Below are 14,030 nucleotides of genomic sequence, written 5' to 3' on the forward strand. Positions count from 1 at the left end.
AAATGCCTGAGAAACATCAGGTTAACTACCACTACTAGAGGCAGCATGGAACCCTGGGTAAAGACCCTGGAATCAAACTACCTGCTATAGGATCAGGGCTTCAGGACCTACTGACTAAAAGGGAGAGTTTCACTCACCCCTGGGCCCCTAATAATGGGGATAACAGCCATAGTACCTATACCCCAAAGGTTTATTTGTGATGGTTAAATGACAATACATACAAAGTACTTGGCACATACAAAGTATTCAACAAATATGAACTATTATTATACAGACATAAAAATAAAACTTCAAATTTAAGCCAACTAGGCCAGGCGCGGTGGCTCACGCCTGTAATCCGAGCACTCTGGGAGGCCGAAGCGGGTGGATCGCTCGAGGTCAGGAGTTCGAGACCAGCCTGAGCAAGTGCAAGACTCCGTCTCTACTAAAAATAGAAAGAAATGAGCTGGACAACTAAAAATATATATATAGAAAAAAAAAAATTAGCCGGGCATGGTGGCACATGCCTGTAGTTCCAGCTACTCGGAAGGCTGAGGCAGTAGGATCACTTAAGCCCAGGAGTCTGAGGTTGCTGTGAGCTAGGCTGATGCCACAGCACTCTAGCCCAGGCAACAGAGTGAGACTCTGTCTCAAAAAAAAAAAAAAAAAAATTTAAGCCAACTAGACAGATTCATGGTTTCCTTAAATAACCTCTTACAACTCACTAAAAATCAGTTCAATGCACAGGTGCTCCTAGTTGCTGGAAGTGCTTAGGCAGAAGCCATCTGTCAGAAAGTCTAAATTATTTCCAAGATCCCTTCTAATTCTTCAGACTCTAAGATTTTATGAGTTATGTATGTCATAAGAGCAAATCAAGCACAAATTAATATTTCCCACCAATCATTTAAATCTCCCCTTACAGCCTCTCAGCAAGTAGTACACAGCTGGGAAATAAACTAAAAATGATTACTTCTCAGATCATCCCATGAAATAAAATATGACAAACACTTACCACATTCGATAATGCTTCTAAAGCGCAAGTCACACACAGGTCCAATTCCATGCACCATGAACACCAAATGGTCAACCTGAGGCATTTCCCCTATTAAAAAAAATACACATATACATACATAAAAGCTGGGAATTTATTTGGGTTTTCCTAATTCAACAGCAATATTCTAAATATCCCTTTTGTCATTACAAACTTGCCAAAGAAATTCATGACCCTTCCAAGTGAATAAGCCTCATTATCCTCTACACCAAATCAGAAGAACAATTTGTCCATCTTCACAATAAGAGCAAACTAGAACAAGAGGTGGAGGAAACAGGCTCTCTCTGTCCCCAGTGGCTATCAGCATAGGATGATCAGCATCTTTGTACCTATGAAGGCTCCATAACCTTGTGATTGCTTCAGAACTCCCCAAGGCACTAAGCCCCACATGGAGAAGCAATTTGTCAGCATAAAACTTTAATAATCTTTTCTCAAAATCCTTCCCCTTGATGTTAGATTCATATGCTATTTCTTCTACTCTAATACTTCAGATTCCATAATATGTGTACCTATTTTATGATTTTATAAGACAATGAAACAATCATGAAGTATATGTAATTGTCAAAATTAAATCCATTCTTAAATGGTATAATAGGAGAAAACAAAGTACATACACTAGAGCAGGGGTTGGCAAACTAAGGCCCATAGGCCAAATCCTACCCACTACCTTTTTTTACTAATACAGATAAAATTTTAATGGAACACGGCTATGCCTGTTTACATACAGTCTACAGCTGCTTTCACACTACAATGGAAAAGCTAATTAGTTTCAACAGAGTCTATATGGCCTGCAAAGCCTAAAATACTAGCTATCTGGCCCTTTATAGAAAAAGTCTGCCAACCCCTGCACTAGAGTAATACAAACCAGTGAGGAATGAAAACATAAGCCCAAAAGTATTGCCAAAGCTTAGTTCCAACAAGCAAAGTGCTTTTTCCTAACAAAACATATTTTAAAATCCACATTATGTGGTCTGCATATCTCCAACAGAATTCCAGATTTTAAAATAACGATATATGCGTGTTCTCACTCATATGAAGGAGCTAAAAAAAAAAAGTTGATCTCACTGCAGTAGAGAGGACAATGATAGTTACCAGAGGCTGGAGGGGGAGGAAGAGAGATTGGTTAATGGATACAAAAATCCATGTACACAGAAGGAGTAAGTCCTAGTGTTCAACAGCAGAGTAGGGTGACTACAGTCAACCCTACTGACTACAGTTAGTTTATTTCATATTTCAAAGTAGCTAGAAAATGTGAAACGTTCCCAACACAAAGAAATGGTAAATGTTTGAGGTAATGGATATCCTGATTACCCTGATTTGATCATGCTTGTATGCACTGTTTGCATGTATCAAAATATCACATATAACCCATAAATATGTATAATTATGTAGCAATTAAAAAATAGGCCCTTTTTGTTATGACAAGGGGTACATTCATCATCTGTGGCAAAATATACTTCGCTCACTCTATAAACCTATATCTGGCTCTTGTTCCATAGTCCTATCTTTCTCTCCTCAATAAACCTCATTTTCATGCTTAAAAAAATAAAATAAAAATAAATAAAAAATGAGGATATAAAAATAATAAAATCAAAAAGAAAGATATGTGCCAAACTAGCTGATTTCTGCAAACTATGTCAGGTAATCCTAATAATTATGTTTCTTTTTTTATCATTCTAAAGAATGATGTTAAAATAGAGATGACTAAAAAAGACCTCAGTCACACACCGTTAGGAATTTCATCAAGGTTATCATCAATCCCACGCTTTACAACTCGAGGCCTTGTCTGTCCATCTTGTGTGGTCCCCCATTCATCTGGCACTGAGGAAGGCTGGAACTGAACAATAACCTTCAAGATACAACAGGATTGTGACAGAGCTCATTATGAAATTCTTTTCCACTCCAGGCTAAGTAATTTATTTTAATACATGATAAACTATACTTCATAGTGTGGACAGCTTATAAATCAAGTATTAGTACTGTTTCCTCAAAACCAATTTTGTAAGAGTCCTGCTAGTGTTAATTATCATCAAAATTAATATTGGAAAATCATACAGCTAAATCAGGAGTATACTTAACTTAAAAATCTAACACACAACTCCAGGCTTACACATATCAAGGACAAGTTACCTGCGGTTGAGTCATCTTTGTTTTATTAAAAATACAAAGCAAAATCCTTTAAATGGCAAGATTCCCAGTTAATTTACAAATTCAATTTCAATGACAAAAACTCACCACTTTTTAGGAAAAAAATCTATTCTGTTCAATCAACTGTATTAAATTCAGCCTTGTGTCATACAGAAATTTAAAAAAAAAATACATATAAATGATAGTATGAGGCCAGGCAAGGTGGCTCATGCCTGTAATCCTAGCAATCTGGGAGGCCGAGGCGGGAGGATCATTTGAGCTCAGGAGTTCGAGCCCAGCCTGAGCAAGAGCAAGACCCCCGTCTCTACTAAAAATAGAAAGAAATTAGCTGGACAACTAAAAATATATAGAAAAAATTAGCCGGGCATGGTGGCTCGTGCCTGTAGTCCCAGCTACTCGGGAGGCCGAGGCAGAAGGATTGCTTGAGCCTAGGAGTTTGAGGTTGCTGTGAGCTAGGCTGATGCCACGGCACTCTAGCCCGGGCAACAGAGTGAGACTCTGTCTCCAAAAAAAAAAAAAAAAATGATAGTATGCAAAATGGTTTTGTTTGTATAAAAAAGCAAAAGATTACGAGTGGCTACCACTGAGAGGACAATGAGCAGGGCAGAGGTAGAAGGCTTTTATTTTTCACTTAATTCCTTTTTAAACTGTTTAAACTTTTTTGGCATATGGATGTTTTTATTTAATTATTTTAATATCAATAAGGACTACAGAAGTGGTCAGACTGAATTTTTGTTTTCTTTTATACTTTCATGTAAAAATAGATAAATAAAATGCCTACTTCTCAGAAACTACTGTGTGCCAAGCCCTATGATAGATACTTTCGCATAAATTACCTCACTTAATCAAAAATATGACCCTTGGAGGTAAATATTATTGCAGGTGAGGAATTTGGAGCTCAGAGAAATTAAAGATGGTAAATCAAAGAATCTGAACACTACTACCAATCAATATTTTTTTTAAAAAAAAGTTCATAGAAACAATACAAATAAAAAGAAAAAGAACATATTTTTACTTGAAAGATTAAAACAAACCATCATTAAGTGCAGGTAGGCAAACTATGGCCTACAGGACAAATCTGGCCCACCATCTGTTTTTGTAAATAAAGTTTTATTGAAAATATCACACTCATTACGTTATCTATTATCTTTAGCTGCATTCACATTACAATGGCAAAAATGGTAGCTGTAACAGTGAACAAATGGCCTACAAAACCTAAAATATTTACTCTCTGTCCCTTTAAAGAAAAAGTTGGCCAACTGTGATCAAATGAAAAAATGTATCAAGTAACTTCTACAGTGTATACTAAACTTCAATTAACATACTGCCATACAGAGAAACTCCATGAGAAGTTAAATTGTGTTTTTGTTTCCATGATCAATGTGAACTATTTTAAAAGCAACACACTTGTTACAAATGTATCTATCCCCACTGTAGAAGTTACTAAAAATGAACATTTATGAAACACATACAGCAAAATAATTATTAAAATGAACCTATCACTTTAATATCTTAAACAGTATCATTACCTTTGGATTGTGCATAACAATTGTCTCTCCACTTGGAAACTCTAATCTTCGGTGCCACTGATTCGTAGTAACAGCTTTTTTATATTCGGCCTACAACAATGGAAACAACACATAATCCAATATGACAAGTCTATATCACACTGAGAAAGAGTGTGGAGAAAAATGATAACTAGAATGATGATAAAAATACCAGTAATAGCAGCTCTCATTTACTGATTGTTACCATACTTCTTTAAAATCACCTTAAATTATATTATCTTATTTAACTAATTCCTCTCAATCACTTCTAAATAATATGCTCCCCACTATATAAAGAAAACCATGATTTCAGTTTCCTAGGGTACAATAACCTGGATGTCTTAAAACAGAAATTTATTGTTCCATAATTCTGAAGGCTCTAAGTCCAAAATCAAGGTGTTGGCGGGGCCATAGGCCCTCTGAAACATACAAGGAAATCCTCCTTGCCTTTTCCTGGCTTCTGGTTGGTTGCTGGCAATCTCTGCCTTCATCATCACATGGCATTCTCTCTGTGTATCTGTCTTAACATGGCTGTCTTCTTATAAGGACACCAGTCATACTGGATTGGGGCCCACCCTACTCCAGGATGACCTCATCTTAACTAACTATATCTGCAATGACCCTATTTCCAAACAAGGTCACATTCTGAGGTACTGAGGATTAGTACTTCAACATACTTAGGGGGACGGGAGGAGAGACAATTCAACCCTTAACAGACATCTTAAGCACTGTACACAGTTGCACACAATTACACAACTGGAAAGCAGCAATGGCAGAATTGTGGTTCACTGCCACTCAGAACTTTCTGACTTCAAAATCTTGACTGTCCAACCATCTTCTTACTCTTCCTCTAGATATATAGTCTTTCCTTGGTATTCTCAGGGGACTGGTTCCAGGACTCCTCACGGATACCAAAATCTCTAGATACTCAAGTCCCTTATATAAAATGGCATGGTATTTGCATAAAACCTACATACATCCCCCCTCCCATATACTTTAAATCGTCTCTAGATTACTTATAATACCTATGATAATGTAAATGTTCTGTAACTAGTTGTTACACTGTACTCTTTATTTATGTTATTTTATTGTCATATCATTATGTTTTATTTTCCTGAATTATTTTTTTTTAAAGAGACCAGGTCTCACTTTTTCACCCAGGCTAGTTTACCAGAACACCACTGTTTCTGATAAATAAATATACATATATATATGTGTGTGTAAAGTGTGTGTACTAAATCTCAACATAAAAGGTACTTCTTGGTGGCACACGCCTGTAGTCCCAGCTACTTGAGAGGCTGAAGCAGAGGATGGCTTGAGCCCAGAAGTCTGAGTCCAACTCAGGCAACATAGGAAGATCCTGTCTCTTAAAAAATAAAAAATTGTGTTTCTTACTATGAGATGAAATTAAAAATGTTTGAAGCTTCTCTCTCAACAAGACTCTTTTCCAATTTTCTTAACCCCAACTAAACTGTCTTATTTTAGGCCAACACTTACATTTTGGTATTGATTTGGTTATAGAACGGTATTTTAGAGTCACTACTATAGAGCTTAATACTTTCAGAGTAGGCATAACTGATAATGTCTAAGAACTGCATTTATAAAATTTTTTTTTTAAAAAGCAAAATATCCCACAAAAAATCTATAATTGCTAGGAAAAATATGTATATGGATAAAGTACAGTCTAAAAAATATTTTTACACGTAGATTTTGATTTGAAAGAAGACTATAATTGAATTTTTTATTCCTATTAATTATATGTTCCTCAAGGGAAAAAAATTTAGTAATTAATAGTGATATTTGAACTGTCAGCTCCTAAACAGAACATAAGGAGTAGTCCTTACTTGAAGTTATTCAAAATATGAATCTAGGGACGATTAACATTTTAGAAACTCCTTTTAATATTAATGTTAGAGTTATTTCAAGAAATCTAAAGAATTATTACATTAAAAAACAGTTAACGAAAATATTCTCTATCTCATTTCCCATGTATGCAAGTGAATTCATTTAACTTCAACATCTAATACTCAACTGTTAAGTAGCATTATCACAAGAAATTAACATAATTACATAAAATAATTATATAAAACATTAACTGCCCCAGTTTTAAGACGACTAATAAATCTCATGACACTGCTTCCAATTCTGTTTTTTATTTATTTTCACAAATCAGAGGTTAATTTCAAACCTTTTACTAAACATAATTTGAAAATATCCATATGCTTGGCATCTATTGTCAACAACATATCCCAGCAGTCTAAGTTCTTTTGAAGGTTTGACATAAGTACCTTATTAAATTTGTGCTATACCTCTGAAAACCATATTCTATCTTTGGACACGGAGGCCACAATTAGTACCCCATGAACAACAGCACCATTTAAAAAGCCATCTTTGTGAACAGCACCAAGACAGGCTGTCTTGCAAATAAAGTCAGTTCCAATGTGAGTGATGTTACATAAGGCTCAATGTTTTTTAAAGAAAAGTACCAAGGAATAAGCACTACGTTTTTTAAAGAAAAGTATAAAGGAATAAAGCACTCATACCTCTAGTTTTTCACTGAACTCCTCTGTATAGGGAATAAATCTGCTATCTGTGTCCCCCTTGTAAAACCACGTACAGCGTCTCACTTCAGCCGGCTCCTCTTCCCAGTATACAGCTTTCCTCATACGGTCATAGAGGTACACGTCGTAGCGCCCTCCATCCGTCCCTAAGACCACATTCTCAGGGTCTGGCTGCACTAAAGAACAAAATCAACACTTTACCTGACTGTTAAAGGAATATTTAAAAATAATACATAATGAATATGGTATCTAGTCAATACTTAAAGACAAAGAACTAAACTCATTTTTATTTAAAAATAGAAGATTAGGATTAATCAGTGCTGCTCAAAATTATGACTCCTCTAAGGTGAAAAAGAAACAGCAAGGACAGGCTGGGCGTGTTAGCTCACGCCTGTAATCCTAGCACTCTGGGAAGCTGAGGAAGGAGGAACACTTGAGGCCAGGAGTTTGAGACCAGCCTGAGCAAGACCCCATCTCTACTAAAAATAGAAAAAAATTAGCCGGGTATGGTGGTGCACGCCTGTAGTCCCAGCTACTTGGGAGGCTGAGGCAGGAGGATTGCTTGCTTGAACCCAGGAGTGTGAGGTTGCAGTAAGCTCCCATGACGCACTGCACTCAACCCAGGACAACAGAGTGAGACCCTGTCTAAAAAAAAAAAAAAGAAACAGCCAGGGCAAACTTTAAACATCTGATCATAAAATAGTTCAAATAACTGGTACGGGTTTTTTTTTTTAAATCAAAGCAGTAACATCTACATACAGGAATGCTCCATGGAATATGTTTCTAAAGGATAAAATAGGTGATTTTTTAAGTTACATGATCAAATAACATCAAGATAAACAAAGAAATATATTTCTACCCTGCAAGGCTTCTGAGAGCATTAACACATTCCTGCACACCATCACTCTCAAGAGGAGGACATAGTGAGCAGCATTTCTAAAACTTTTTTCACCGAGCATCTCCAGGATCAAGAATTCCACAGAAAATACTTTATAAATGCCCCCGTAACTACAAATGAATAAGGGAAATAGGAAAATTGAAATCTGGATTATACGAACTACTCAGCTTCTCTGATATAAAACACCTTTAAACAAGGGATATTGCTACAATATTTCTTCAAATACCTCGCTCAGCTAACTCAGGACTTATATTAGTATCACTGTCTTAAGGTATAGAGTCTGGTGGGGTCTACAAGGATTCAAGTATTTGACATTCACCAAAAGTAGGCCATGGATAAATACTCTTCATTTCTTCTCTTCCTAAAATAAGATATGAGTGATATATGACCGGTACTTACCTGAATTATAGATTTCTTCAAGATTCAAAGAGTCAAACACACTGAAAGGCAGCCACAGTTGTTTGTATTCTACCTCCTTACAGTAAAACCAGTGAGGCTGAATAGGTTCATATTGGTTTTGAAGGAGAAAAGGAGGTGGCACATGCACAGAGGGACCCCCAGGTCTAGCAAGTACCTGCTGCTGTGTTGGTGACTGCACTGAAGGAGGAATCTGGAAAGCAAAGTTAAGACTGTCACTCTTGTCCAAAAGAATAATTTTGTTTATGCTTCAGATCCAAACTGACACAAGTAATAATTATCCTACATGTATTTCTAGATAATTATTTAGTGTAATAACTAGACCCCAAAGCAGTCAAAAAATAGTTTTCATCTAATCAAACCCAAAATCAGTTGCAAGATGAACTAGAGTTTTTCACACTGAAGGTAAACTAACACCTTCACAGAAATCAATCCAGCAATACATCTATGATTTTACTTAACCTTTAAAATGTGCATATTCCCTAACCCAGCCATTCCATTTCTAACAAGTTATCCTACAGATATAATTATAAAAACAAGTAAAAATTTACCCACAAGGATGTATACCAAAGGGTCATTTATAACAGAAAATCACAGGAAATAATCTAAATGTCTAATGGAAATCTGATTAAATAAACTATACTTCACTCAAATGCTAGATTCTCTAGAGTCATTAAAAATGTTTTTGAAAAAATCTTAATAACATCTAAAGTATTTCATAGAAAAAAAGATTATAAAAAATACAGGTACTAGGCCGGGCGAGGTGGCTCACACCTGTAATCCTAGTACTCTGGGAGGCCGAGGCAGGAGGATCGTTTGAGCTCAGGAGTTCGAGACCAGCCTGAGCAAGAGTGAGACCCCATTTCTCCTAAAAATAGAAAGAAATTAGCTGGACAACTAAAATATATACAAAAAATTAGCCAGGCATGGTGTTGCGTGCCTGTAGTCCCAGCTACTCAGGAGGCTGAGGCAGAAGGATTGCTTGAGCCCAGGAGTTTGAGGTTGCTGTGAGCTAGGCTGACGTCACGGCAATCTAGCCCGGGCAACAAAGTGAGACTCTGTCCCCCCCCCCAAAAAAAACAGGTACTATATGATGTTTGCCTAGAAAAAAGATAACAAAGACACATATCAAAATGGAAACAGTGGTTGTCTACAGACAATTTTTATTAATTTGGTTATTCTGTATTTTTCAAATTTTCTACAATGAAAATGCTTTTAAAATCAGAACACAATTATTTTTAAAATTTTTAATTAATGATTTTGAAGCATTGTATCAACCTTAAATTTACTAAAGCTGACAGCTGTACTGTAGTTATGTAAAAGAATATCCCTTTTCTTAGGAAATATACAGTAAAGTACCTAGGAGTAAAGAGTCATAATATATTTAAATAGCCTTCAAACACACCACCCAAAAATCACATATATACATACAGAGGGAAGATGAAAGAGAAAAGGCAGGGAGGGAAGGAGGAACGGGAATATGGGAAAAAAGGGGAAGTGGGGGAGGGCTCAAACACATTAGAGTGTGCACATACACAAACTAAAAACAAACAGGCCGGGTTTGGGGGGCTCATGACCATAATCCTAGCATTTGGGAAGCCAAGCCAGGAGGAGTGCTTGAGGCCAGGAGTTCAACACCAGCCTGGGGACAAGACCTGTCTCCACAAAAAATCTACATAAAAATTAGCTGGGCTTGGTGGCACACACCTGCAGTCCCAGCTACTCGGCCTATGGCAGAAGGATTGCTTGAGCCCAGAAGTTTGAGGCTGCAGTGAGCTATGATGACACCACTGCACTTCAGCCTGGGAAACAGAGCAAGACTCTGTCTTAGGAAACAAAAAAAGAGAGAGAAATAAAATGTTAATGATAGGTAAATCTGGGTGAAGGATATTGAAGTGTTCTCTGTGCTATTTTTAGTTTTGTAATTTTTTCCTTAAATTTGAATTTTTCTTTTTTTTTTTGGAGACAGGGTCTGCTACATTGCCCAGGCTGGCCTCAAACTCCCAGGTTCAAATGATCTTCCTGCTTTAGCTTCCGGATTAACTAGGACTTATAGATGTGTGCCACCATGCCTGGCTGAAATTATCTTTTCTAATTCTTAATTTAAAAACTTTAAAAAATTTAATCAGTAAACTGTAATTAGTTTGCTATAGTTAGCAAAAATACTAACTATACCACATGCTATAAATCTGGTTACTTTCCAATATGCTAAAATCCAACATGATCAAGAATTTGTATAATTAGTATGATTTAAATTAAATGATAAAAACAGAACCCATTCTCCTCTTCCAAGAGAGAACTTAGGCTATACTTTGATCACAATACTGTTATCACTACCACACTGGATTGGGTTCTCAGTTCTTTTTAATCATCTCCCCACTTCTTTTGTTTTTTATCTGGTTGCTTTTTCTCTGGAAGTCAGTTGAATTAGTTGGGAAAAAAACCACAAGAGAATGTCACAAAAATTTACCCAAGACAAAAGTTATTCCATCACCCCCCCCCTTGAGACAGAGGTTGACTGTCTAGATCCAAACTCTATGAAAAAAAGAAATTTATTGGAATAGTTAATTTTAGTCCCTATAATTGAGTGCTTTGATTGACTTGTATAGTTAAAAGATGAGAATCTGGCAGTCTGTTAGACAATAATTGCTTCACCTCTCACATGTCCCCAGATGACATTTATTACTGGTATCTTACACTAAAATCTGGAAATACTGGCATATAGCCAATTCACAAAAATCAATTATCACTTCAGTAAACAGGTTCTATACACTAAAATATGAGGTATCCAGTGAGCTACCTCTAAAACAATGTTAACTTCAAGGCATGAAGCTTACAAAGAATACCCTCTGAAAATAACTTGTCATCATATTGATTATAAACTGCAAAATGTTTTCTAAAATATAAGCTAAGGTGAGAGAGAAAGAGAAGAAATCAGAGTCTGTAAGTAGGACATAAAAACATGTCTCCATACCGGTGGCAAAGATCCCGGAGGCATCTGGTACATCTGAACAGAGGGTCCAGAGGGTGGAGGATGGGTGGGGTGGCCTGGTGTTTGGCACTGCTGCAGCTGGGGTGGTGCAATGTAAGGATTAGCCCTGCTGCTGACAGGGGTATGGCGATACGGATTGTGTCCTGGTTGGGGGGTTCCTTGGGGTGGGCTCCCAAAATTCGAATGAGGGAGACTACTCGGTTGAGAAGGCAGATAAGTATTTACTCCCATTGGTGAGGAAGGTAGAGCACCATGTTGAGCCTTCAAAATGGATGGTGAAAACGCATTTGACACATCTTGGGATCCAGGTATAAAAGGGTGTGCAGTCGGGGGCTTGGAGAATGTTGACTGTCCAACTGATGTTGCTGCAGTTGTTAACGGTGACTGTCCAATATTGCCAAAAGGATCACTACTGCTTGATACCTGAGAGAAGTAACTAAATGTCTGTGGGGTAGACGTGTGAATCGAAGTCTGACCAAGGAAGCTGTCCTCCTCACCAACATCTGTGGAATCCTCTGAAATAGAACAGGAGCGCAAATGGCTTAAAGGTACTCTATCATTCTGCAGGTATGATTACACAAGGAAGAGCTAGCAATTGTACTTCTTAATTTGTTATTCAAACTTATATTTCTGCATTATAGAAAAGAACTTTTTCTTTGAAAGCTTGTTTCTTTGAAATGAAAAACTAGGAAATATGAATTTAAAAAAAGCAAAAAGAGGGAAAAACTATACTTCATTCACAAGCCCACCTCCCAGAGACAATCACTGTTAACACTGTTAACGTTTTGGTACATACCATTCCATTAATTTTTAAATAAAGGTATTTATTATTTATTTTGTAAGTATATATTTGTATCTAAGAGAAGTTTTTGAAAATAAAAATAAAATTTATACTTATGACTTTTACATATTATTTTTAATCTTCTTTTCTTGGTAAGAAATAATTCAAATGTTACTCCAGTATCCAAATACATATAATTTTATTTCTATAGTCATGATGAGAAACTAAAGCACAGATATTAACTCTGTTGACAAGAAGGGGTGTGTCAAGGCTCTTACCTACAAAGCACTTACTGTGCAAATGAACACGAGGCATCTGTTTTCCCAAGGAAAAGTAGGTCAACTTGGGGATTGCCATCCCCAAAATCATGCAGTACCACACCATGTATCATTACAGAATACCAAATTGGTAGAAAAGTCACCTTCCAACCAAGGAAAGTTCTCCTCACTTGCCTTTGCCCAGTTTGATATTCACTGTGGGTATTAACAACTCCAAACAATTTATCTTCTGTTCTACTACCAAGTTGTAAAACAAAAGCATTTTCCCTCAACAGTCTGCCTTACTCTTCCTTACTGAACTTTTATGCAACCTTAGCTTACAGCTTTCATCTTTCTCCTCCTAATCTTCTTGCTCCTGTCCCATTCCCTCTTATCTCACTGCTGGAAGCATGGAGTCCATGAGAGGGATGGACCCACTCTCAGCACACAGGCATACTTTGGTCCCTGCCCTTGAACACCTGTGAAAGGGCAGCCTTCTTCCAAGCCCTGGACTCCTTCCTGATGTCTACTAAAGGAGGCTACCGGGCTCACAGATTCAGGCTTTAGCTTCTAGGCTGCACCAGTTATAATTCACACATGTCAATTTAACTAAGATACCTCACTATTCAAAATACTCCTCTCACTAGTTTTTGTAACTAAAAATAAAATATCACTTCCTATACAAGCCCTTTGCTTGTATCATTCCATTTCTCTGATATACTTTCAGTTCCCACCCCTTTTCAAGTCCTTCTTAGTTCATTTACCAACAATTCAAACCATGGAAAAAAACCTCACTGGTACCTTTCATCCTTTAAGACAGAGGTCCCCAACCTTTTTGGCACCAGGGACCAATTTCATGGAAGACAATTTTTCTACCAGACTGGGAGGGGAGGGGGTGTGGAGCTCAGGTGGTGATGTGAGCCATGGAGAGCAGCTATAAATACAAATGAAGGTTCCCTCGGTCTGCTCCTGCCCCCGGGGCCACAGCTCACCTCCTCACTTCCTGCTGTGGTTTCATGGAAGACAAGGTGGGTAGGGAGCGGAGATCTGACAGCTGGTCCCTAACAGGCCATGGACTGGTCCTCGGACAGGGGGTTAGGGACCGCAACTTTAAGAAAACTCAAGATTGACCTAGTCCAAGAAACTTATTTCCGATTAGCACCAATTACAAATGAAATGCTGATCTCCACCACTGCTAGCCTCACCTCAGGGGCATTGTCTACTTTAATACAGACACATATAGCATCCAGAGCCATAACTTTAATAGGCACTGGTACACTTGTGACACTCTCAACTCCATCTCAAACCCAAACTGTTCTCATGTGTTCCAGAATCTATTTTCCAACAATTTCCTCAAAATACTTTTAGCAGACTCATCCACATATGCCTCAAACTTAGT

At 37.3% G+C, this 14,030-nt stretch overlaps 1 protein-coding gene across 5 annotated transcripts in view; it reads right to left on the bottom strand.

Annotated features, from left to right (window-relative positions):
• LOC123650228 (SEC23 interacting protein) overlaps positions 1-14,030 on the bottom strand; it is a 51,906-nt gene that overhangs the window by 34,398 nt on the left and 3,478 nt on the right. For all 5 annotated transcript variants that reach the window (XM_045568814.1, XM_045568811.1, XM_045568816.1 and 2 more), the window contains exons 2-7: positions 11,576-12,108; positions 8,584-8,794; positions 7,269-7,462; positions 4,708-4,797; positions 2,759-2,879; positions 992-1,081 (exon numbers count right to left, since the gene is read on the bottom strand). In XM_045568814.1, coding sequence (XP_045424770.1) covers positions 992-1,081; positions 2,759-2,879; positions 4,708-4,797; positions 7,269-7,462; positions 8,584-8,794; positions 11,576-12,108 — 1,239 coding nt within the window. The remainder of the gene's footprint in view (positions 1-991; positions 1,082-2,758; positions 2,880-4,707; positions 4,798-7,268; positions 7,463-8,583; positions 8,795-11,575; positions 12,109-14,030) is intronic.

The sequence above is a fragment of the Lemur catta genome, chromosome 14 (assembly GCF_020740605.2).
Source record: "Lemur catta isolate mLemCat1 chromosome 14, mLemCat1.pri, whole genome shotgun sequence".
Taxonomy (NCBI): domain Eukaryota; kingdom Metazoa; phylum Chordata; class Mammalia; order Primates; family Lemuridae; genus Lemur; species Lemur catta.